We start from the raw sequence: 26,995 nt of genomic DNA on the forward strand, positions 1-26,995 counted from the left end.
GCTGATGAGTAAGGGGGTTGAATACTGATCAGAGCCTTTTCAGAATGTTTTTGATCTTCTGATGAGCTCAATAACAGGTTAATCAGAGATAAGTGCTGCCATTGTTCACACTCTGGGGGCTGGGAGAGCTTTGTGGCAGACTCCAATACACAATTTAACACCGTGCACCAACTTTCTCCAGTCAAGACCCGCCCATAACAACTAGCCATGCCTTACACACAGGTTTGGTAAAATCAATTTAACAGGAAATTGTTTGATGTTCTCCAAGGTTACTACAAACCTGGTGGTATTACCTAAATTTGTCACTGTAACATATAAAATGGGCATAGTGCTATTCAAAGTTTTCAATGTAAAGTCCATGACAGGAACACATAAAATAACAATTATAGCTACGTTCTTCTTTGCAAATGGCTTTTTGCATTCTGATTATAGTCGAACCGAAAGCTCAGAGCACTGCATTTTAAGAAAGTGCGTGCAAATGGGCAAAACAAACCAACACGGGAAAACATCTTAGCAAAAAAAGAACAAAAAAGTAGGCCCAGTGCAAAAGTATGGAAAACAAAAGAACAGAAGGGTGGTGCATATACAGAAAAACACCATTACAAAAAAAAGCCCCTGCAAAAAAAAACCAAAAAAAAAACAAGAACTACAACAACAAACTACAGGACGCAAAACACACATGTTGTTGCACAGCAATCAGGGAGCACAGGGAAACCGTTGCAACATTCTTATGTGTGTGCGTACGTTGCAGAGTGCAACAAAGAGGCATGACTGCCTCTTTACTCTGTGATTACACACCAACAAACCTGGGTGAACATCAAGTTCGCTAGGGGAAAAAAAAGATGCGTGCTGCCCTGAGGTGCTCTCAAGACAGTCAGTCCAGAAAAATGTGCCATCTCTGGCTATGGGTGGTGCTTTTAACCGTGATGAAAGACTGACACAAATGAATTTGATGTTGTGCAACTGTGGAGGGAAAACCCAGCGTGCTGCCTTTATTATCGGGACAAAAAAACATACCGACAGGAAGTGAATGTGATTTTCTTTCTTTCTTTTTTGATAGCTCAAGTGTGACGGCATGCAGAGATTTACCCAGCAGATAGACACAGCATTCGTACTCGTTAGCTAAATAGCTATTGAGTGCGGTGTCGCACTAAATCAGTTCTGCTAGTGATCATTTTAGGGGGACTTCACAATCTTCACAATCCTACCTGGGCTTGCAGTCGGCGAGTCCATGGACCGGGACTCACTGCTCCCTCCAGCACTTTCCGAATCACTGCACATCCCTCCACCCTGATTGGCCGAGGTCCAGGGACGAAATGGCGCCTGAATTTTAAGTGCTTGTTCAAAAACACAACATTAAAAGATAAGAAGTCCCATGTTAGCTGCATGCTATAAAACTGATCATAAAGTCAGTTGAAGTCAGTTTCCAATTATGTTACAAACACTTAAAGGCGGGCCTAAAGGTAATGAGGTCAACACCTGCACACATTACCAAAAACAAAACAAACCACAGGGAAGTTGGCTCCAGTTTAAATCTTCAACCTGGTTACCCGAACTTCATATTTCAAAATGTTTACTTGCTAGGCATTGAGCAAACTGTTGTGTACCTCCCTCAGCAACAATGTAGTGGAGTGCAAAACTATCTCTAGTGCTAGTTTCCGTCTTTGTTGTGCAGGTATTTACTCAGTGAGATTAGTAAGCTGTGTAAAAGTTTTTGTACTTTCTCTCAGGATGTCATGATTTGACCCCGTTTCTGTTGATTGCATTTATAGAAGAAATCCTAAACGTGTACCTTGGATGTCACCGCTACCGTTGGAGCGTCTTTCAGCAATCTTGGGGTGTTGGGCACTGATGGGGCTGTCCACATCATCTCCAACAAGGAGGTCAGAGGTCACAGATGCCTGTGACAGGTTACTGTGGGAGGAGTGGCTGCCACTTAGTGAGCGCTTATTGAAAGGCATCCTAGGGTGGAAAAAGACATCAACTTGTATTATTTACTTAAAAATCACAATGCCATATCCTAGTTATTTAAAACTGTTATATGTACAGTTGTTTACATTGATCTAATTAATAATATGGAGATCAAAGTATCCCCCCATCAGGGACTATTACACCCCAACATTATTTATCCCCAGAATAGGGAAAGTTCACAAAGAGCAAAGCTTTCAGCTTTCTGGCTGCCAAATGCTGTTAGTCCCCATACAAAGTATGAATATCTAATACCTACAATATTATATTTGAGGATTCCTGTCTAGCAGTAAGACCAGTGACTTCAAGACAATTTTAAGCTCAGTCAACATCCACATTTCCTCCTCTGCTGATGGAACAAATTTCCACTTACAACTGTAAATCTCATCAGTTTTGATACGATCCACGAATGATCAGCCAATCAAAGACAGCAGATAATTAGAGCATAATGACAACTAACTGACACAGATAAGCTCGGGAATGGCAAAAGCTACATGTGATGCCATCCATTGTTAGGCTAAGTATCCAGCTGCATCTAACAATATACAATAAGTAGGTCACGGGTCTATATTTAACCTTTTGGTGGCCGCTGCACTGGGTGCATGTGAGAGCATATGAGTGCTGGTGTGTGGGCCTAAGTTTCATTTCCTCTTTCCCAAGCCGAATTCTTTTGATCAGAGGGATCAGAGGTGGGTGTGGTGGAGGCAGGAGAGTGGGGGTCGTGGAGGGAGAAAACTAAGTGAGAACAAAGCACACTGTTATTTCCATCTGTCTGGTATTTGTGTGTGTGACCCCAAACCCGCGTCAACAAAACTCTCTCAAAAGGGAAACCGTCTATTTTTAACCATAGCCTTCAAAAGAAGTCGATACTACATTTGCCTAATTATGAAGTGACCAATGTGTGTGTCATCTTGGTCAATCAGACTTTGTGTGTACATGAGTTTAATGGTGCTGAAAATCTTCAAAGAGCTATGTTTCCCCTTGTGTGAGTAATGTGCAGCAGTGACCCCTAGAGAATTAGGCCAGCCATAGATGACTGACAAATGTAGAGACAGTGGCACAGCTCAAAATAAGAAATAAGAAAAAGTGGGGCTACATTTGGTAAATAAACTAATTCATCTTTTAATTTTGTTGTTTTCTTGCTGTGGCTTCTTACAGTGGGCTAGCCTCCACCCCAAAACTAATGCTAGGGGAAACCCTGACGGGGTTTAGTAAACTGATGGTAAGCCCACTGGCCCAGCTCCTTTCTCCCGTGACCACAGTAATTTCCGCAGGAAGCCCCGGCCAGCGCGATGTCACAACTGTTTCAGATTTTCCAAAGCAAGCTCTCTGACTCTGGAACTCCACCTATCACCGCTAAAGTATGTGCAGTCTCAGACAGTAATAGCTACAGTACTATATTTACTTAAATTTACAGTTCCAACAGTGAAGCTTTGAGGTGTTGAAGTAATTGTTTGTCAACACAAAATGTAGAGACAAAAGCATTCAATTCAAATCACATAGCTCCAGGAAAACATGGTTAATATAAACAGAATTGGTTCCTGCACAGAACCCTGCAGAACTCCATTGCATGCATCCTACTAAAAATACGACATACCTTCTAAACGATGCTGAAATTAAAATCTTCAAATAAATAAATCCACCCCCCCAATAACAAGTAAAAACCTTTAGGTAGGTAAACTAAGATAAGGTCATTTGATTACCTTAAAAACACATCACATTTCAATTGAATTCAAATGTTCAAATAGCTAAACTAAATTTAAACACCTGTTTAAAATGACAAGCTCTGACCACATTCAGACAGCAAATAAGAGGAAGGGACATCGCACCCTGTGTTTTGTGTGACAGGTGAATCCAACGAGTGACACTCAAGTCGAGGCGCATCCGTAGGTAAACTCCTGACAAAGTCGATGTAACGTTGGCCAGGCTCGTACAGCTTGGCATTTTCACACAGAGTCTGGTGGTTGACAGGTAGAGACACAACCTGGGCCTGCTGAAGCTGGAACCAGTTGACGGTCACCTGAAACAGGGACACATTCCAGTGAATGATGATTCAGCAACTTTGAGCCAGTGTTAACTTATCGGTGGAGGTGTGCATTATTTCTACCACTCAGCCTGGTTTCAGTTTAAATGAACATGTCTTTAAAGACTTAACGTATTTCAACTTACGGCCTTGAGGGTGAGGTCACACTGGGAGACCATCTCTCGGATCTGAGTGATAATCTCATTCTTGGTGTTGACCAGCTCGACTCTCTTCACCCCGACATCAACCTGACAAGCTTTGCAGTGATCTTTGGCCTCCTCGGCCTGCCAACAGAAAGAATATAAATCACTGAAATTTTCAATTAAAGTGATGGATTCAAATCTGGGGGGAAAAATAGGAAATAAGAACTTTAATGACTAAAAGCTGATCTTCATGTTGCAAATAGAGACTAATCACTTGTTCTCGAATGGCAACTGAAGGCTTTATAATCACAGGAAACAAATTCACTGATATCTAAAATGGATAGATTGGACTATTAGAGGTGATGCTCTACCTTCTGCAGCGCCTCCTCCTCCAGCCTACGCCTTTTTTCTAGCTGCTTTGCCACTGCCGCTCCCCCTCCCCCTCCAGTCTGCTCCTCCTCCAGCCGACTAGTCGACACCTTGGCCTTCTCGTATTCATCCTGTCGCTGGGTCTGCAGGAGCCGGGCCTTCCTCAGAGCCGTGTCTGCTTCGTGCTGCAGATGTACACGTATTAGTTTGAGTCACACACAGATTCATGCTGTGTACAACGTGAATGCAACCACAGAAAAAGATGGCTTTTAAGTTTTTGATAACATGCAATAATTGCTATAAAGATACAATTCACAAACAGATTTGCAGAGATAATTCATGTTCAGTAACATTTCTATTATGGTGTCCAACTACAGAGTTTAGGACTTTGACTATTTCTTAGATTTAGTCACTGGATTAGTGTCTCTCAATCCGTCATACGTGCAACAGAGCACTTGTCTTGGCAGGTTAAAAACAAACTATTTGTCTGGATTTGTATATCGGGCTGAATCACTTCAAGAGCATTCTTGGGCTGAGACCCCAGGTCAATGAAGCTTTTGATCCAGTGTGCATTTGTGTGTGGTCCTCTTAAAAGTGCAACCTCCGTGACTGTCGACTCACCATTTTCTTTTGCTCTCTCTGCCACTGCTCCTTGACCTCTTTTCGCAGTTTGTCCAGCTCATTTTTTCTGGCCAGGAGAGGCTGGAAAGAAACACAGAAAATCCACACCACACCCACAAAAGCAGTAAGACCACTTGTTTCCATCATACAACCCATGATAAAGTTAGATTTCATGAATGCAGCAGTTACCTGCATGAATTTGTTGCTTTGGAGTATTGCTGCAGTTTGAAGAATCAGCTGGCTATACTCGATGTCATTTTTGAAAGCTGTCATGTAGATCTCACGGAAAGGCATGAATTCCTTGAACGAGGCAGAAGAGGTTTAAATCTCAGTCCCTAACATGTGTGAGATGCACACGATGCCGATGTAAGTCAAGTTAACTGCAGCGTCAACTTACCTGTTGACTAGCAAGCGTCTTAGCAGTCTCAGCCATCTTGGCATAACTTTTTGCACACTCAATATCTGCAAAAAGACAACAAGATTCAAACAGGTTCAAATAGATTAAACAAACATTACAACACAACGTCCTTTCTGCTGGTTCAAAAATGTATATTTTATTTAAGTATCTTTCATTTTCAATTAATAATTGGATCTCAAACAAATGTTTTAAGTCATTAATGCTTTCCAAATCAACTGCACATTGTCCTTAATTCTGATAAAAGATAAATCAGTGTGTTTAAGAAAAGGAGCTGATAATATGGACTGCACAGCTTGACTGAGCGTTCTGTGTCACAGGATAAGTGAAACCATTCATTAACCAATCTATCAAACAAAAGTTTGCACACTACAAACTCAACCTTGAGCATGAACAAGACTTCATTGTTTTACGTCCAGCTCAGGTGATCAACATGGTTTCCCTGGGAACTAGCCTTTAATGGATCACTACACTGTCCACTCACTAAAATGATGTGTTTAGCTAGAAAATGTACAGCAGTTATCATTGACATTTCCCAGTGATCTTGTAATGGAGCTACTTTTAAGATCAAGTGGACAAATTAACTACTAAGATGGCTGAGACTCCATTAGTGTAGCTTTGCATGATTCAAGTTCATATTCATTAATGCCCCTTTTGAAGCCCCTCGGCTCATCTACTGTCCAAAACAAGACGTTTTAGTTCCCATCGTCATAAAAAGCTAATGAAAGGATCTCGTATGGCAACTAAAGAGTCAAGCACATGACCGTGGTCCATGACACCAACTCATGACATCATTTTGGATTCTTTTGAGCTACTTGGGCGTTAGTTAGTGACTTAGTACTTAGTTGCTGCCTCCCAACAGTACTTCAGAATTGGTCTTGTGAATCCACCGGTGTCATAACTCACCCATATTGAGACGCTTCTCCACCCATGCCAGCAGCTCTTTGGTATACTTGGACCACGCCTTGGCGTAGGCCAGTGCTGACTCCACTCCGCTGTCCTGCCTCTGCAGTGTCCTGTCCACCTCTTCGGCCCGAACCGGTAAAGAAGACTCTTTGATGAGCACACGAAAAAAAATAAAAAATAAAAATAAATCACATGAGGAAGCGTGTGCAACATGATCCCCACTAACCAACCAACACACATCGAACATGGCTCGATGGAGTAGGTGCATGTTTAGCAACATCTATGACTGTGAGTCAGCAGGAAAAAGCCCATGCTGACCTTGAGTTAGCAAGATGTGGGCTAATGCGGCTAAGATGTGGGAGCAGGGACAGCTCAGTAGGTAGAGTGTTTGGCCCCATGATCGGAAGGTGGGGGTTCGAATCCAACGAATGGCTACCCTGAGGTACCCCTGAGCAAGGTACCGTCTCTACACACTGAAAAAGCCCATGCCCATCGGTTAAATGCAGAGAAGAATTTCCCCACAGGGATCAATAAAGTATACAATATTAATGCCTTTTGAAGGGAAGCAATGATGACAGGAGAATGACCACATGCATTAATACCAGAATAAGGTGACTGGACATAATTGCAAATAACCCCACAGACATGCCAGGGAGAGGACAAAAAACAGAGTCAATCTCTCCCCACTCCTGAAACTTCCACACTGGAGAACAGTACAGTACAGTAGCTGTGTGTCAGTGATCTGCCTTACCTGGCAGATCATCTTTCTCAAGACCGGATCCTCCAGATTCCACAGAGAGGTTCTCAAAAGACTGGAAAACAAACCAAAAAAGTGTTTTTGAATAAATAAATATGAGACATAGGGGAGGTGCACGAAGGGTGAACTTCCTTGTCAAAGCAGAGTACGCTCGGCTAAAACGCTTGAAAAAGGCTTATCAGAAACTTGGCTTCCTCCTTACATCAGTTACAAAAACTGCAGTGGGAAAACAACAAAGCATGACATCAATTCATCATTTGAAGAGGCCATTTCAGAATCATGCTGCAACCTGCAGGTATGTTGCTTCACCCCTGATCTCCGCTGGGCAACTTTTCATATCTTATTTTTGACAATTCAGGGCCAGAAGCCAAAATCGTACACTTAACAGGAGAGTCCATGAACTGATGATGAATGTATGTTTAATAATGGAGCCCATATTCTAAGGTACGAGTTTCATTTTAAATCTTAAATGCAGTTCTGGAGGATGTTTATCAGGAAGTTAAAGCCTCACTTTTAAATATTGCACTTCTCTTACCCTGCTTCTCTTAGTCAGGGGGAGCCCCAACACTGATCCATTCTCTACATCTCCCATAAGGAAGTCAGACACTCTGAAGAAAAACAAAACAAAATAAAAGAAAGGTTCAGTAAAGAATGAAAAGCACAAAAGGAAATACACACAAAAACACGACTTAAATTATGTTCGGGGGGTTTATTTAGCATAAACAGAGTTTTTATCTGCACTCACAAAAAAGAACTGCTTTTATTTTTCCTTAGCTCTTATTCTCTCTTTTTACACAAGATTAATAAATATCGGCTGGCCTCCATTAGCTGCGTGCATATGCAAACGAATTGAACGCAGTAACAAACATCATCGAGTGAAATGAGCCGTGGAAGGAGCAATCAGAGTAATGACATCATACTCACACATTGCCAAAGGTGAATGCCAATGTGTCGATTGCGGCGTAGATCTCTCCGAAATGCTTATGTTTGTTGTCTTCGTTCACCTCCTTAAAGTTCACTCCTGTCAAATTATGGTGAAGTAAGACTGAGTCAACTTTCTGTAACAACCCCAAATCCTGCATACTGAAGACATCCTGTGTTTAAGGCAACAATCACAAGATATGATTCATCATCCTGTGCATGATGTTAACAACAGAGTGAATGAAAATCTCTTCTGACTCAGACTGTACTCCTCAAAAGCTCTGAGAGCTAGAGGACTGTTTGTGTGTAGACCTTTTAGAGTTGAGCAATCCCTCAGAGGCATCCAAAAACAACTTTATGTTAAATCAGTGAAGATAAGCAAAGACCGTGAGTGTGTATATTTGGCTGTAATCTGCTCTTGCAGTAGTTTCCTGCTGAAAATCTAAACACAGTGATGACTGAGGACAGAATGGAGGAAAAACACCAGTGTAAATACGGCTGTAATCAGTCTTCACAATAAACTTCCTGGCCGGACTGAGCAGAGGGAAAATAAACCAGGAGAGAGATGCTCAGAAATGAGACCCAGCAATAAATCAGTGATGTCACTGGTCATTCAGTCTTTCCTTTCCAATAGAACAATGGAGATTTCTAGAGTTCAATGACTTTCAGACATTTTAAATAGAAAACTAACAGAGTTCACTTGTTTTTTATTAGCTAAGCTCAAAACCTACTTCAATGTCTTGACTTTTGAACATTAATCCTAAGCTGGGACAACTTCAGAATTTCCTGAACTTTAATAACTTCTCAAATCCTGAAAGAAAACTAGCCTAAACGTCATCCACACCTAGAGTCCTAGATCTTCCACCTGGTCTCTTAGTATCTGCTTCACATAATGCAAACCACCTACAAACGCCTACTATAGACCTTCCCAGTCTTCTAAACTGCTATTACATATTGCCTCGTACCTCAAAATGTTTTCAGAAGGTGTTGCTAAAGAAGCACACAAGTGAACCAGCAATTACCTACCTCAAAACAGGTTTCTGTCCCGCTTTGTCCTAAACAGATATAAGCCTTGTTGATCATGGAAATCAACACCTGCTTAAGACTCCTTGGAAGAAGCCTTAAACATGACACCAAAATACTTGCAAATCTTTAGCTGGTCCAAGAAAAGGATTCCTTTGACCAACACAAGGAAAGACTGACCACTGAAAATAAATAAAATAAATTCAATGGGGGGAAAGAAAAAGTCTTCAAATTAAATTTAAAAACTGATTTTAACGGGGTGTCTCCAAGCCACCCCCAGCAGTTACCACCATTCAAATCATACAGCTCTGCTTTCGCATCTCCTCTCCCGCACAGCCCCTACCCCCCAACAGGACATCCTGAGGCTTGCTGGAATACAATGCCAGTACTCGCTCAGGCCCCAACCAGTGGTCCAAATGTGGAAGTTACATCATCAGAGAAAAATGGTATTGTTTCACTCGAAAAGCACAACACTCTCGAAACACTCATCAGTAGCAGAGTCCTGTGCTGCAATTAAGGGATCGGAAGCTCCAACAGAGAGTAATTGAAGACGTACTGAGGTATGCCAAGGAAACAGAGTATCACAGGGTGGGAGGTTCAATTTTCCACCAAAACAACTCTTTGACGTAGGGTCAGGGTGCACTTCAAGTAGAAATCCAAAACAAATTGCTAGTTTTGCCTCATATGTACGTTATTGTGTAAAATATCAGGCTTGGTGGCTCAAAAACAATGGAGCAAAGCTGATAACACACTGGCACCGTCTACATCTCTCTTTTTTGGGGGGGTGGGGTATCAAGAAGTGGACAGGTCTGGCCACCTAGTGGTAGAAAGATGTTACAGCACTTCATATAGTTATGGAAAGAACAAGTAATTACTGTGTTATAATATCTACTATTCACTATAGGAACTTCCTCTGAAATAAAAATAATAATACCATTACTCAGAACTATTTAAAAAAAAGTTTGTCTAACAGCTGAAGACTTTCAATCTATATACTTATGAATCCTCCTAATGATTAATGCAATATAATCACGAGCATTAATAACAATGTTTTTACAGAATGACTATTAAGCTCTCAAATCCAAGCCTTCCTCATTGACAAAGTTGTGCTTTTTTGTCTCGCTTGTGCAAAGACATGTTCCAGTGCCACATAAACACTCAAGTTACTGCATGAAAGACAGGACTTGCAAGAGCTTATTTTTTGTGGCACATATATGCACACGCCCAAATGTGTATGGACTCATTCCAAGTATTTCAGCTAAAGGTGAAGCCCATTCACATTCACATGCACATGCAGAGCCTCCTCAGGCCTCTCCATCATGTCACCATTCCTTAGAAGTAAAAGCTTTTTATGCAGCCCCTCTCTGCCCCTCTTTGCAATGCAAATTGAGACGAGGTATACTCTAGGGATTCTTGTGTGGCCGCCAAGTTAAGAACTGACCTGCATGCCAGATCATAATCTTAAAGAATGAGCGACTGAAAAGGATTCCTCTGTGCAGTTCCCACTGGACTGGCAGACAAAGCACAAAGGACACCCGCTTCTCCCTGGATCTTCAAGTATCAGGTACCCGACTCCCAAATATTATTTTCTTAGTCTCTATATGGGGTTTGAAACACACGTTGCTGCATTCAAAGTGCTCGAGTGACTTCTGAAGAACTGTGTCACCTTGAAGCTGAAAGACAACTCCAGAGAAACAGTCTCTGGGAAGTTCTTTAAACCAGGATTGGGAAGACTGTATGAGAGACAGGACGTGGTAATAGTGAATGCCCAGCAGAGAAGACTATCAAGGGAGAAGGGAGGATTAGATAAGCAGAGACAGAAAACAGACTAAAGGAAGAGTGGAGGAGTATCTGGCATGTTTTACAGGAAAGCCGAAAGTTATGAGGGTGAGCATTTAGGGGGAGCTGGTCATCTTTGCTCACCTTTGACCGTGGCGATGACGGTTCCAGCTGTACTGAGGATATCCACTGAGTTGAGGCTCTGGTGTTTGCTGATAATGGCCTTCAGGACTCGTAGCAGCTCACCGAGACGTTCGTGGACCGCGTGGTGAAGACAGTCTTGGTGCTCTGGAGATTGTCAAGACAGTTAAATAATGCTTATTGCACACATTTTCCACCCAGTCAGAAAGATATGCTCACATTTAGTCCAGACTGATGAGAAAAGGAATCCCTTGGCCCCTTAGAACATTTTGGCAATAACTAACATGCGATATATGAAATCAACCATTTCAAATGACAGAACTGACATATTATACAGCCAGTGGATTATCCATTAGCCTTGTTAACCTTTCACCAGTAAGAAAAGAGATCATTGGCAGTGTTGCTCCGTCTCAATGATGACAGGTCATATGCTACATGATACTGTAGAAGCTGGAAAATTAAACGTTTCCAAGGTGCCACTTTATGCTATGAACTGTGTCTGCAGGCCCACTGTGTTTCCAAACAGAAGTGTATCAAACAAAATGCTATCACGTTTTATAAACCCTGAGCAGATTAGTCCTAGGACCCACCAATTTACAGTGGGGCAAAAAAGTATTTAGTCAGCCACCGATTGTGCAAGGTCCCCCACTTAAAATGATGACAGAGGTCAGTAATTTGCACCAGAGGTACACTTCAACTGTGAGAGACAGAATGTGAAAAAAAAATCCATGAATCCACATGGTAGGATTTGTAAAGAATTTATTCGTAAGTTAGGGTGGAAAATAAGTATTTGGTCACCTCAAACAAGGAAAATCTCTGGCTCTCACAGACCTGTAACGTCTTCTGTAAGAAGCTTTTCTGTCCCCCACTCATTACCTGTATGAATGGCACCTGTTTGAACTCATCATCTGTATAAAAGACACCTGTCCACAGCCTCAAACAGTCAGACTCCAAACTCCGCCATGGCCAAGACCAAAGAGCTTTCGAAGGACACCAGGAAAAGTATTGTAGACCTGCACCAGACTGGGAAGAGTGAATCTACAATAGGCAAGCAGCTTGGTGTGAAAAAATCAACTGTGGGAGCAATCATCAGAAAATGGAAGACATACAAGACCACTGATAATCTCCCTCGATCTGGGGCTCCACGCAAGATCTCATCCCGTGGGGTCAAAATGATCATGAGAACGGTGAGCAAAGATCCCAGAACCACACGGGGGGACCTGGTGAATGACCTGCAGAGAGCTGGGACCAAAGTAACAAAGGTCACCATCAGTAACACACTACAACGGCAGGGAATCAAATCCCGCAGTGCCAGACGTGTTCCGCTGCTGAAGCCAGTGCATGTCCAGGCCCGTCTGAAGTTTGCCAGAGAGCACATGGATGATACAGCAGAGGATTGGGAGAATGTCCTGTGGTCAGACGAAACCAAAGTAGAACTTTTTGGTATAAACTCAACTCGTCGTGTTTGGAGGAAGAAGATACTAAATACTTTTTTGCCCCACTGTACATACTGGTGACAAGATAACTATGTGACACCATTCCGGGTTTGAGTTCTCCTGTCCTGGCGACAGCACCATAAAGTGGAGGACGGCAGAAACGCAACACACGAACCCAACTGCTATGTGCATAAATAAACGAGACCTACTATGGTCTTTTAGCAATCATCAGCCATCCAGCGAGCGAACCAAAGAAAACACGGCATCTCAGGTATGTGGTTCTCTGTACTGCACGTGACTTTACAAACAGTGAGTCACAGCCATTAACAAGGGGACAAAACACTCTGTTATCATCTAACCTTGAAAACGTGCTCTCGGCTTAGTCAGAGTGAGATCATGAACAGCGCAATGCATTAACTAAGGTAGGTAAGGCTGAGGTATTTTTTGCTACTTACTGGTAACATACAGTGGAGTGTGACCAGACTGCTGACACAACATGCATGGGTGGCTTTCTTAGAAATAACCAGTACAAGAGGGTAGGCACGTCTCCCTCTGTTCCCTCACTCATGCAAACACAATATACACACATACTCACATAATTACACTTGTGATCTAGATATGCTGAGTCCTAAACTATAATCACACTAAATACACAGGAGGCTGTTTGGGAGGTTGTTTTGATTTCATGTTTTAAATGTCATATGACTTCACTTTAATAGTTGTTTCCAGGTCACATATCTTTGCAGCCAAATACAGGTTAAACGAAAACACACAAACAAACATACACACACACACACACACACACACACACACACACACACAAAAGACACAGTCGGTCAAAGCCGCATTTTGTGCTGACGATCACCCCTGGATTACCCTTCATGGAAATGGGGATCAGGAAGACTTTAGCTGTCTCCCGTTTTTTCTTTTATTCGTTAGCTCTCTCTTTTGGAGTGGGACAAATAGTTCCGCCAGTGGGGCTAATAATGCTAGGTCTTTGTGGCCACCGTGACAATACTAGCTGAGGCCTGAAATGTAAATCCAGCCGACTGACCAGTCTGTGACAACTTCACAGTGATCAACAGTTCAGGTAAAACGTTTTGAACAGAACAGCTCTGACATGCAAAATGTCTATATATTCTGCTGCTTTACTGGGAACTAGAGCTGGGCGATAGAACGATAACGATATGTATCGCGATATAACTTTTACTCGATAGAGAAATTAAGCTATCGCGATAGACCTCGCCGCTCTTGTTCTCTTAAAAAAAAAAAAAGGTCAGCCGATCCAAATTCAGTAGCGCAGAGCCGAACCAATCACAGCCGCAGCGTCACGTCGCGTGACTTGTTACGTACAGCACAAGTGCCAAGCCGCACGTGTGTTTGTTTGGTAAGCAGCCAGCGGGTAATGGAGGAAATGAGTGCGCCGACTAGAAAAATCAACCGAGCGTGACCGAAGAGAAAACAGATGATGGTTCCAATGCCGGAGAGATTGTCGAACAGAAGAGCCATAGAAGTTCCGTAGTGTGAAGGTATTTCGGCTATTTCAAGTCTGACAAAAAACAGAGTAGCGTGCACTGTAAATTGTGCCGAAAGCAAGTCTGGAAATACAATAAACTGGTGCATGCGTCACACTGTGCGCCACGTTATTGTTTCGGTGAAATGAATTTCTACAATACTGTTAATTCTACTCTCTGCAGTGTTTAAATGCTTACATATACACACAGTTACTGTCCGTCCACACATACGACTCGGTTCTGCTTCTATGCCCCAGCTTTGTTTACTTTTTCCCACCGAGGCTTCTAGACTTCTGATTGGCCAACATTTCTACACGGTTAGGAATCTAGCGCCACCTGCTGCTTTGGCATGTTCATAGCAGCGTTTTCCTTCATTTCTCCCTTTATGTGTGGACGGGATTATTTTTTAAAACGAAAACGGAAAATCTCCGTTTTCAAAAATACCCGTGTACGTGTGGACGTAGCCTCAGTCTCTGACTGGAAGCGCTAATTCGTCATTCGGCTTTTGTCCTGAAAGCATCAAGCTTGGGGAGACTAAAGTAACTGTTACAACTGTTTGAAAAGCTCAGCTATACAACAAGGAGAGATTGAGAATTTCCTTTTAGTTCTCAGTTTATTTGATATTGACAAAAGTTAGTCAGTTTTGTCTGTTCTTCTGTAAAACAAACTAAGATTTATTTTTAGAATTAATATTTTGTTTCTAAGTGGAATTGACAATTTAGTCTGTTTCGTTTGTTCTATTTTGAAACTTAAACGCTTTAGCGGCTGCCTTTTGTGTAGTTTGCAATATTTGCCTTTATTTATCTGAAAAAGTCTCATGTTCCTTAAGTACATCTACCCTGTTGAACTTATTATGGGAAATAAATATTTAAATCAAAACAAGCTGCTGATTATTTCACATTTTACTTGTGAGCAACGGCACATTTAAATCTTACAAATATAGTTATTTGGCTTATATCGTGATAGATATCGTTATCGCCTGAAATGAAAAAAACATATCGTGATATGAAAAAATCTCATATCGCCCAGCTCTACTGGGAACTTTATGTCCAGCCGACTAGACTGTTGAGAAATATCATCATAAAGACAACAAGCGGCAACTCAAACCAATTAACCAGCAAAAGATTGCCTAAAATGTGTGGAAATAACTAAATAAGCAGCTCATTACCAAAAACTATTTCATGAGGGGACAAGCTCAATCACAAGACTGTTTCACTACCACAGTGAGATGGTCGTCCATGCCAACATGCTTGCTCCTTCTATTTTGCCAAAAGCTTCTCCACAGGACCTGGAATCCCATCTTTATCCATAGCAACCATCTTCATCAATCATCAGATGCCATGTGCAGCTCCTTCCAGTGCCGAAGACCTGGTGGGTTTTGAGGGCATAAGCCTCTAGTCTTTTTGTTTCAGCTGCCCAGCTCCACACGAGGCAGCAAAAGGAACCAGTGATGAACTTCTGGCACAACCAGACATCATAATAAGACTCAGTTCTGCCGTACAAAACTTGACAAACGTTGTTTTGTAATGGTCCAGCAACTACTCTGTTATTTTTACTGTTACTTTTAGTATTTTTGAATGTAGATTTTTGCTATTTTTATCCCTGGTGCTAGGGTTTTCCCACAACCTCTTTCTGTCACTATCTTATATGATAAGGGTCAACGTTTACAACAAGTTGCTTCAACCCTTGAGCCCTTAATGGGTCCTGGTCAGTTTAGATCCCATTTATGGACATTATCCTTTGAAAGACAACATACACACAATGGACTAAATCATCCCCACAGAGGCAAGATACCCTATTCATCTACCAAGTAACTGGATACCGAATCCTGAAAGCATCAAGCTTGGGGAGACTAAAGGTTTATTAAGGACAAGCCTAAAATCATGAATGCCCACAAGACAGAGGGTCTTCCTTTGCAAAGCTCCATGGGCTTCAATCGTCAATGGCAGCTGTGTGGCCTATTGGAAAAACCTAAATAGAGGCTAATTAGCAAGACATTATGGGTGCATCCACCAGCCCAGCATGACACAGGATAATGTACAGAGACTGATTATTTAACCCCTAAATTGCCTTTCTGGCTGGAACACAAAGAAAGGACTGGTTCCCACTGCAGAGTGCCTTTAAAAAAAACATAATGGCAGAGGTATTGACAGTGCAGCGATGGAAGACGTTTCAATTTGCAAATAGTTGAAGGATTTCTGAACACTGGTAAAAAAATAAACACGCCTCTGGGAAGATCATTCTGTTTTCCCTTGGGAAATCTAAGGACTCTGGAGTGAGGACTTGTTTGAGTACCAAAAACTCCCCATTGTCCCTGGGGCAAATGGCAAACAAGTGGGATTGGTCACCTCATGGGCCTGCTACATGAAGCATTTATGGAACATAAATCACAACAAAGGCTTTCCACAGGAAAGAAGGAGAGGAGTTTGTGCTTATCTTTGTCCAAGTGTGACAGTTAGCAGAGGAAAGATTGTAAGGAGTAGTAGGGGAGGAGTTTTAGTTTGATGGGAGCCAGAAAAAAAAGTGTGTGGGGGGGGTTGTGTGTTATTTGGGGTAGTACTCTTACTGGGGATTTGTCCAAAATTTACCCCAGCACCCCACATCCCTGCTTCAGAGGGGGTTATGAGGGAGGGAGTGAGTGAGAGACATTCCTGGGCATAATAAGCCCTGGTGAATGAAGGCTGCAGAGGGATCAGACTCTGATCCTGATGAGAAGGAGGCCGCAGATCAGGAGCTGCTCAGAGGCTGCCAGCAACGCATTGCCAGGTTTTTACTTCATTAGCGTCATGGAAACCCAACATTCCAGCCTCTTGTTTGGGAGCGCGGACGGGAGTTGCGGGAGCGAGGAGTGGAGGGGGATCCATAATGAAAACATTGTCAGATCGCTCACCACTGAGATGACACGTCAACACCAAAACACTGTGGAGCAGATGCTCTCTTGACACCTTCACGTGATGGACTTCAAGATTTAACATTAAGTTTAGGATGCATACTTCCATTTGATAAGATTCATGATTGGTTTAGGCTACGTAGTATGCAGGAAAGACATGTGGCACATCAGTGAAGCAGTGACGTGCACAGGAATTATTTGCCCGAGTTGTGTCTGTTTGGTTCTCAGAACAAAAAAGGATTTAAAACAAACAAACAAAAGACAAAAAAACATATTAAACTTAGACTAAATAAAAAAAATAAACCTTCTACTTCACGTTACCCACAATAAAAGAATAACCATATAATAAAACTAGCCGCTTTTGTTGCAACCCCAACGTCTTTGCTTGATGTGTACCACATGCCAGCTTTCACTTTTTGGGCCTTCAATGATTCGACTCTTTGAGGCACAAAACTTCCACTTGGGTCTGACACAATATGACTTGGCAACATTCCTTTTGCTGCGACCCTAGCTATGCTCATTCATGCATTGCAAATCATGGGAGCAATGTATTATTTATGCTTCAAAACATTTGAGAGGACAGAGGCTGCGCATTGCCACAAAACGAGTGTGAAATCGCTAAACGTGTCACGACCGGGTCTGTGCCGCTCCGATCAGATGGAAGCAGCTCAAGGCAGAGGGGGCTAAATAATATGTTGGACAGGCAACCCATGACTAATGTCAATCAAAACCACTCCATGTGTCCCATTGAATAAGACCGCAGCAGGACATTCCTTTGACTCACCCCCTAAATAACCAGCTGGCACTTTGGAGTGGCAGTAACTTGAGCATTCATCAAAAGCTACGGTAAGATTTGCTAAGCATAGTTTGACCCTTAGGTCTAATAATCAATCACTGTCTGACTCAATAACCTTTTTATTGTAAAGGAGTCATATTTAATTGGCAAGAGTGAAATGCCACTTTCTACCACCTCTCTCACTTACAGGCAAAAACGACCTCACCACCATTTCAAACTATTTGCGCGACTATAAGGCAATCCTGCGAAATAGGTCCACTTAACCTTTAACACTCTGCCAGGTCACTGCAATGGGTGGCCTATAGATCCCCTCGATATCCCCCCTCCCCATCAAACTTCCTGTGGTCAACGGCCGTGTTCCACCTCTGTCGACAGACCACCGGCAGCCTGCTCTGTGGATTAGCAGATTACACTCAGCTGGTTAAAAAAGGCAGGGGAACATCGCCTACGTTTCTATGCTCATGCCAAACCATTCCCTGTTGCTTTACCTTTGAAGCCATTTTCCCATGGCTGCATGCACAAAGAGCTGTCATTCAAGAGAAGAAAAAAAAATACCCTTAGGCTAGACACACAGCACCTTCTACCCAGGTAGGGGGCTTTTTTTGTTCCCACTCTGCTGGGAATTGCCTTTTTCAAGCTTGTTAGCAGTTAAAAAAAATAATTAAGAAAACGTGCCATCATGTTAACAGAGAGAAGAACAAACTATAACCATATTAATAACAATTACAAAAATCCAATAACATGTTAAGACAGGTGAAAAATCCCAAGATGTGTTTCTCTAATGACACATTTACCCATCAGATATTTCCCTCTTTAATCCTTTGAATAGAAATGAGATGCCCAGTAGAGTGAAGAATTTGTTTTCATCCTCTTTCATTTCTATTTGGAGCCGTCTGTCACAGACGAAAGACAGGCGACCTTTCTCTCTAGATATCCCCCCAGATCACCACCCTGCCGCTGTCGCCCACTGTGGACGCAAAGCCCTGAAGGCTGGCATTCCAACTATGCTTCTTTTTTTTTTAAAGAGAAACTTCAAATACCCCCACAGTGCAACCTCTAGTTTGCAGCCAAGCAGGCCAGGCATTAGACTGAAGAGAGTACGGGCAAAGGAAAATCTGCAGGACAGAGTTGGGAGAGCTGTCCAACAAGTGCACAGATGGGCCCCTTTAGTACACCTGTCAAGGGGCAGAATTGGGTGGTGAGGAGGCTGAGGTTGGGGGCAAACACTGCACTGAGAACAAGAGCACACTGTTTAGCTTTACTAGCATTCTAATCCTGGGAGAATGGGCTTTGTGGGCTAAAAAGCTTTAAAAAGACCCTCAAAACACAGTTACTTTCATAACTGTCAAGGCATTTAATTGACTGAAACAGTACATTTCAGTCAATAAAAAACATTCAAGAATTCCACGTTTTGTGAACTTAGCACATTGCTTTGTATAGCTCCAACTTGAACTACACCGAATATAAAAAAGGAATCTGGGAAAACCATACCAAGCATTTTAACTGAGCACATTGCACTGTTTTGTTTCTTGCAATTAACAGCGTGAGCAGACTCAGAACGTGCACAGGAGCGAAGGCATTCTGGGCTCTAGAGCCAGTGCTAATCTGCCACTCTTCTGTAAAAGCTTTCAAAGTTATGAACCAAGGAGTTTTCTCTTATATTAGTCATGACCTATTTCTGTTCTATCAAATGACTGGGAAGGTAATGGTTTAATTTTTGTGCTTATAATTCAATGAATGCACTCCCATCAGCTTTGTTGGCAGGTACCAACAGAGCTATGAGCTGTAAACAGCGTGGGGTTGGTCCAGTCGCATGCAAGCATGCACCAAGGTTAGGGTTAGCCCTGCGACAGACCAGCAACCTGTCCAAGGTGTACCCCACCTGAGATAGGCTCCAGCCCCCTGCAACTCTGAACTGGATGAGCACCATCATGCACCGTCAGCATTAATTTGGATATCCCCGTTTAATGGATGAATAATTTGCACCATAGAGTCTTGATGTCATTGCATAGTCTCAGTAAATCTTCAGCCTTCAAGTTTAATTAAAAGAGGCAAAAGAAAGTCTTACACAGACAAAGAGTCCTTTAATAAATCTATTATCTGTATTCTGAGTAATATTAATAAGAATAACATGACACTGCTATATGCCTGTTTTTCACACACATAGAAAACATCTTCAGTATCCATTTTTTATATGGGCAAAAACCTTCTACTCTATATATGAAAGAATACCCAAGGGCTGATTCTCTCAAGCACATTCCCGCTTCAGCTCCCACAGTCTATCTAAACCTCTCGTGCCCAGTGTGGGAATCCTGGAGCTTTATCTCGGTGTGTGGCAGACATCGACAGCCTCTTGGAACAAAGCTGCTCCCACAACAACAGTGCCCATAAGTGTAAATCTTTCTGGAGTGTACGAAGGAGAGGGATACGCACAGAGAGGGAGCTTCCTAGGGTTCCAACTTGAAAACAACTTACAAATCTTCAAGTCATGTTGGACTATCAAACTCAACAAGTCTGCATGGCTTTGCCACCTGTATACAGCCTGCCTTCAGTGTACACATTGTTGTTGCCAAAAGATAGATAGTCAGCTCAGTGCGCTCTGTACAGGGTGCATCATTACATGTTTTGTTCCCCCAGTCAGAGAGGATAAATTGACCTGCCATATGTCACAAGACTCTGTACTTTAATCCTAGGGAGGGAGAGAGAACAATCCAAAAATCTATCCAACTCTAGCCCATCAACTAATACCAAGACAATAGCTGTGCTTTTAAACAAGGATCCCCCAGAACAATTAAGCTAATGTAATAAATCCAGTTAGGAGGCTTAATTTACAAGATAAGTGTCCAGCATGATTAAATCGAGATCCCAGGAATCCCAAACCTTGCATGTAAGTACATATTGGGGAGACTTATTATCTTGTGCTCAGGATAATTTACAGCAACTTTAAATACAGGCACAGTAAAAGAACCATAAAAGGAACTTTTTGGAGGCAAGAAGAAGCTTGCATGCATTACAGTGGATCCCAGACCCAGAGGGAGAGACTGTCTAAACACAGCATAGCTGCGGCCATTAAGAAAGTCTGGAACGGTTAGTGAAAAGTACAAGAAGGGCTAATTTTAGGCTGGTATTTCACAAGCGGTGATTTGGAATACAAATTACGAAAATAGCATTAGGGCTTTCTCTGAGGACCCAGATCAGAATCACTTTCCCACAGAGCCTTTTCAGCATGGCAGGATATTCAGCCGGCTTTCAAAAAAAAGACACAAAAATAAAAAGACGGGCACTTACGTTATGACATGTGGGAAAATATTTTCACTTCAAAAAAATTTCAAAAAAAGTCCAAAACGCCAATATGCAACTTGCTAAACTTACATTACCCATGAATGAACCAGCTGAACCAATTTCTTTTTTCAAGGTGTATTACAGGATGCCGTTACACATTACTCAACACCTGCAGGTCACTTTTAGAAGCCACCTGTTAATCATTAAAATCCAGAACAACACAATCTAAACCTCTGAAAACCCACACTGATTAACAGAGGACACCTACCACTCAAAGGCTGAATTAAAGAGGGCAGCCATACGAGTCATCCATTCCCCCTGACAGATCATAACCGTGACAAATGATGACGAAGCTGTAATAAAACCCAGTTTTTATGTACGTGTACTGCACCGCAGGCATTTCCAGAAAGAATGATGGGAACTGTGCAATATTTGACAATCACAGAGCTGCTGAGGCCACGGGCTTTGGACACATCAGCATTCACGTGCTGCACTGAAATCTCACTTCATTTATAATGCATGATTAAAGACTTGGCTTTAAACCCCATTGTGGCCCACTTTGTCAGCATGTAATTCAAGAGATTCGCTAAACAAGTGTGTGTGGTTTGTTCTACAGCAATGTAGGGTACATGTAACATGAGTGTAGGACACACACAATGAACTAAGCAGTGGATGCAGATCTGAGTTTAAGATTTTCTATGTGAAGTTGCGTGTTTATAGTAGTCACAATATATCAGCAGTCCACAAAAGCAGTCCATAGAAAAATACAGGGTGTCAAATTAAGGCAGAAACAGGGAACAGATATTTGACCGACAGGGAAACGCCCTGACACCGATGCAGGGAATATATGAAACACCGCATCAGCTGCTGTTAATGCCTTGTTACAGCATGCTAATCTGGTTAAAACTGTTCTGTTCAAAGACTGACCAGACAACTAGAAAAGCATCAGAATTACACGATTTACTCACTGTGCTCGGGTCTTTTCCCTGGTTTTTCTTATTCATCTCCTCCCTGAAAAGCCCTGCTGGTTTTACACAGCAACAGCACAACTACATTGAAAAAGCTCAAATCAAAGCTGTCTGTATGCAGACGGACTGCTTGTTTAGTCTGCCACCATCTTTAAATTCAACGGATTTGTAAAGTAGTTAAGCCGACAGCAGCTGTCCACATCTCTCATTCTATCAGCAACACCTGCGATGTGCAGGAATGAGGCTAAATTGAACATTTTAAAGCTTTTGTTGCTATTTAGCTTCTACATAAAATATAAGTCCATTAACAAACCATATTATAGTCTTAAATATTACACTAACCGGCTTTATTATGGTTGAGTGAAAACACAAAACTGGGCCAGTAAATGTCTGAATGACCTACACTGAATGGTTTGCTTAGTGTTGCAGTTTTCCTTATTGCGCAGCTGACACATGAAATTGGCCACGATCCTCCTCGGTACTCACAACAACAGCGATGGCACACCTGTCGTATCAGGACAGGCACTCCCTCACCTCTAAAATAGACGATGAGAAGCAACAGTCTGTTGCTTGGAGTTTGTTATTTGTTGTAAGAAGACACATTAGGGGCTAAATAGTTGCTTGACAAATCATATGATGGAAAGACTCTACTTACAGCTGTACGCAAATGCCATGAGGGCAAACTCCACAGCTCATCTGCAAAACAATATGTCAAAATAACAATCCCCTCCATCCAATTACTAACAAGTCTTTCACAAGCAACCACTGGACAAAGTCACGCCCCCAAAAGTATCTGTCACACTGTGAATATGACATGTTGTCAACATTGACCCAACAGCAATCCAGGAGGATAAACAGATTTCTCTTAGCAAAAGACAATTCAGACATGCGTCACTGACCCACAACTCAAGAGGCACTAAGTACTAATCACCATTTAAGGTTGATGTGCATTGCCAGAAAAATAAAACACAGGCTGAGAAAAGCCCCTGTGGGATCAGTCCTGCGGTCAGCAGCTATTCTGGACTTGGGAAAGAATCGTTTCTGCAAAAAGTTGCCAGTTAGCAGAAGCATGATAGTCTGGAGATGCCTCCTGGGACAATGAGTGTCAGACTCACATCAGTGACTGTGAATACAGGCAGTGTTACAGGCTACAGGGGCTCTGAGCTGACTGTCGCTCGTCACTCTGTGTCGTTAAAAAAAAAAGGAGGGTTCCCTCCAGTTTCAGCAAGCGCTGGGGGTAATGAGAGGTTGCCTCTATTGTGAAGCACCACAGAAACAATATGGCCATAAATTTTGGGGGTGGGGTGGGAGGAGGCCTTGGGGTGTTAAATCAAACCCAATCCGAGCACAAGTCAGCGACTTCCAACAATCTGTTAGCGCACTCCCTTAATGCCCTGAAGCCCTAAACCTTAACAATGACATGACAAGCAAAAACCACCCTGATACAATCAAGATAAAGACTTATTTCCTGAATCAGTACATATTGCCAAGTTTGGCAGCCTCTCTGTAAGACCCTGCCCCGTGCTTGCATGGGTTCACGATGTAACAATCAGCCTTTAAACATTACTTCTAACTCTACCTTTTGCTTGAGCCGCGATCGACTTTTTTGCCACTTCCCCCAGTAGCGGGCAGATCCATTTTCTGCATCGTAATCTGCCCCGTTTTCCCCAAATCTGCCCTTTCCTGTACTTAGCCAAAATAAGCCTTTCAATGGGGATACTCACAAGCTTTGCAATCACGTGTTGGGATCTCAACGACTACACTGGCATGACGGAGCCTGTGCTTACTAGACCTGTAAATGATGTGCAGTTACATAGGCAACGACTGTAATTAGCATTAGGAGACAAACAGAGATTACAAACCGGTTTCTTAACCCCAGTAACCAAAGGCAAAAATATCTACAATGACAGCTATGCAACCGTGATCCACAGCGAGAACCTGCGCTAGCACTCTATGTATTGACTTTGATATATTAAATCTGCTATTAAACTAAATGAAAACACAACTGTCTGTTGATTACACTCGACCAAGTCGTCAATCATAGAAAATGTGACGCGGTAAAGGCTTCAAGGTATATTTCCTAAATAAAGTCTCCTCCTGCCCCCATAAAACTGGAGACGTCAGTCGCTCGCACATGATGATTTACTGCTTTGATCTGCGGCGTGCTGACGGGTCGCTGAAAAGTCTCTCAAGCTGCCCAGCCGGGTCAAGCACCTTTGCTGACCTTTGCTGAAAAAAAACCCAAAAAAAACCACTGGGATTCCTTTTTCCTAAAGCTTGAGTGTCATGGCAGTGCTAATGGGGGGAAAAGGGGACAGCCCCACCACCATATGTACCTTGACCTCATCTTAATAAGACCTGGGGATTAACAAATCTGGGTCTCATCCAAAAGCTAATGCACAACGTACCAAAGCAGGAATGGCGTAAACCTCAGTCCAGACCTTACTTCCCTGTAGATTGGTAACTGTCTAAAGGAAACGCATTAATAACTGGCTTAGTATTCCATCTAAATTCCTTACTGTCAGTATAGCCCAGCTGGAATGCTGCTGCTGTTGTTTTGGGGGGGGGTTTGTATCACGTTTAAAACAGATCAGAGCGGCGCCAACTTTTTATTCAATTCTCACTGTGTATTTTGTCTGAGACCAATTAAAAGACACATTATTTTCTACTTTACAGGAAAGATAAGAGCCATAGTGAAAGTGAGATAAGGCAGGTTCACTGACTGTGCAGTCAAGGCCGGGACATGACAAAAACAGGTAAATAGGGTCCGGACTGTGTCCTCTGCGGTGACAGCAAAAGTATGTGCACAAGAGCGGACCGGCAGCTACATTCAGCAATAAATCGCCGTTCCAACACTACTCAGCACTTCTGTGTCGTGAGAAGCCCGGCGTTTAAAGACCAATCAAGTGTTTTGGTTTTTTTATGACTGAAACAGAATAATAAAAAAGCAGAGGAGGTGTGCAGTGTTTAGTTAAGAAACAGGCAAACATTGCTAATACATGGAAGTACTCATTGGTGTAATTTGTTGAAAAAGCCCACATCCACAGCAGGCACACTGTTGTGGAAACAAACCACTCACAGTTACCCCCAAAGACACTCTCATAACAGCAGAAAGAGTCCAGATTAAGCGAGCCTTCTGATGCGTGTACACCTAATATGGTAACTAATGTGGTAATAATAACTGAACTGTTCGTTATTATCTATTGTTTAGTCAGGAGAGTGTTTGTGTCACTTTTAATCAGCTGTAGATTTTTTAAAGGTGGTGGCACATGTGCCGTGATGATTGCATTCTCTTGTTTCTAACATACCTTTGGAGTTGAACACCTCTTTGAGTTGCAGAAGCACGTCAGCAAACTTGCGCACGTCGCTGACCAGCTGCATGATGTAGTTTGGGTCGGAGGCGAGGACATCCGGGTTGTCCAAGCTCACCGAACCGCTCTTGGAGGCTCTGGCAGGTCCTGCTGAACTCATGCTGGAGCTGGAGAGTCGGGAAATACCCAGAGAGAGTTTGGTTCCACCACCACCACCACCGCCCGATCCTCCGCCAGAACTTTGGCGCAGCATGGCAGCAAGCATGCCTTTATGGTCCAGTGGCCCTCGGGCCTGATGCCTGGTGTCCTTCAGATCAGCTCTGTTCTCAAACTAAAAACAGCACCCCAGCAGGGATGAAGAGCACTCCACAGAGAGAGAAGGTGTCTAATCCTGAAACATGAAATTACAATAAGATGACATTACAAAGCTTTTCCACAACTTCAATACAACCACATGTGAAATCAGAGAGGACACAAACTTTTAACAGCAACATGTACAACAAGACTATTTTTCATCCAGCTTTGCCACTGCTAGAAATCTTTTACTGATAATCAGCATACTCAGAAATCATATCAGGCATTTGTTGATACTCAACAGGTGGATTTTCCACGTTTTCTATGGCACTGGCAATCGTGACAGTCTGCAGTGAGCATGAAATGGTCAATATGTACAGTTCGCAAGCAGTGTGGTGCTTTGAACAATGTGGAAAACTGCTGTGATGTGAATTCATCGAAATAATCTGCATTTTCACGCAGTAATTATTTAATTTACAACATTTACAGCACAGAACATAATGTGACAGAGACCACCAAACTACAGATTACTACTGCTATTACTACAATGTACTGACTAGTGTAGCGTTTCTGCACGTTTGGCGCATTACCACATTCAACACAGCAGTCATGAAATGTTAACGTTCAAATCTGTAGCTATAATGTTATATACAGCCCTGTGTATAGTGTTATGAATCTAAAAATGACGTTTCAAGTTAATTTTAAACAGCGGGGCGATTTTTGACTTGTTGCTAACTCAAATAAAGGCCAGATTTAATCCTCGTTAAAGCCAGTGAAACATTATGACAGAGTGGGTGATTCGGCGTCCATAAATCTAAACTAGCAACACTCTGATCATAAAATATCATCTTTTGCTGCCTTCTCCGAGCCAGCCCGCGGCCACCATTTGAGTTTAGCTGAGCAGAATGACTGGAAGAGAAAAGTGAAGTTCAGCATAAACTCATTCATCTTTCGTGGTAAAGAGACTTTGTGTTTGTGTCGTAAAGTTCGTTATCCAACAATAAAGTAAAAAAAAGATAAGCACGAAGTTCGCGTGGATCTAAATAAAAGAACTGCGACTTAACCCGCACTTTTTATTCACTTCTCTATCCTATTTTGTTAGCTTGAAGCATTTACCAGCACACATATTCTACAGTAGAAACTCAAAAAAAGTTCTAATCTATCAAATAAAATCACATACCTGCCGTTAAGTCCTGAAACATTGCAGCCCGAAAAATCCTGAAGCGAAAAAGTGTCCGATGGGCAGCATTAAAAACACATAAATTAATCCACAGACACCGCTCTGTCCTTATCTTCACAGCTGTGTCCCAAACCCTCCGGTGTCCGCCTCAGCCCCTCCGTGTTCCGTCAGCTCTTCTCTCCATGTGATGTAAACTGGAGCTCGGTTGGGGTGTGTGTGTGACCTCACTGGCATTTTTGTGGTCTCTCCCTTAACAAC

General features: G+C 42.5%; 1 protein-coding gene across 3 annotated transcripts in view; it reads right to left on the minus strand.

The window, feature by feature from the left end:
* The window catches only part of arhgap29a (Rho GTPase activating protein 29a), a 32,469-nt gene extending 5,474 nt beyond the window's left edge, over positions 1 to 26,995 (minus strand). Inside the window, exons 1-15 of one of the 3 annotated variants that reach the window (XM_026179234.1) lie at positions 26,738 to 26,995; positions 25,261 to 25,654; positions 11,070 to 11,213; positions 8,127 to 8,223; positions 7,738 to 7,810; positions 7,197 to 7,257; positions 6,446 to 6,592; positions 5,522 to 5,586; positions 5,314 to 5,424; positions 5,125 to 5,205; positions 4,506 to 4,688; positions 4,138 to 4,275; positions 3,798 to 3,988; positions 1,793 to 1,962; positions 1,209 to 1,337 (exon numbers count right to left, since the gene is read on the minus strand). In XM_026179234.1, coding sequence (XP_026035019.1) covers positions 1,209 to 1,337; positions 1,793 to 1,962; positions 3,798 to 3,988; positions 4,138 to 4,275; positions 4,506 to 4,688; positions 5,125 to 5,205; positions 5,314 to 5,424; positions 5,522 to 5,586; positions 6,446 to 6,592; positions 7,197 to 7,257; positions 7,738 to 7,810; positions 8,127 to 8,223; positions 11,070 to 11,213; positions 25,261 to 25,528 — 1,858 coding nt within the window. In that variant the 5' untranslated portion in view covers positions 25,529 to 25,654; positions 26,738 to 26,995. Of the gene's footprint in view, positions 1 to 1,208; positions 1,338 to 1,792; positions 1,963 to 3,797; positions 3,989 to 4,137; positions 4,276 to 4,505; positions 4,689 to 5,124; positions 5,206 to 5,313; positions 5,425 to 5,521; positions 5,587 to 6,445; positions 6,593 to 7,196; positions 7,258 to 7,737; positions 7,811 to 8,126; positions 8,224 to 9,149; positions 11,214 to 25,260; positions 25,655 to 26,737 lie in introns of those variants that run through there. The other 2 variants (XM_026179235.1, XM_026179236.1) reach the window with 2 other exon arrangements.

Source organism: Astatotilapia calliptera, chromosome 9, assembly GCF_900246225.1.
Source record: "Astatotilapia calliptera chromosome 9, fAstCal1.2, whole genome shotgun sequence".
NCBI classification, from domain to species: domain Eukaryota; kingdom Metazoa; phylum Chordata; class Actinopteri; order Cichliformes; family Cichlidae; genus Astatotilapia; species Astatotilapia calliptera.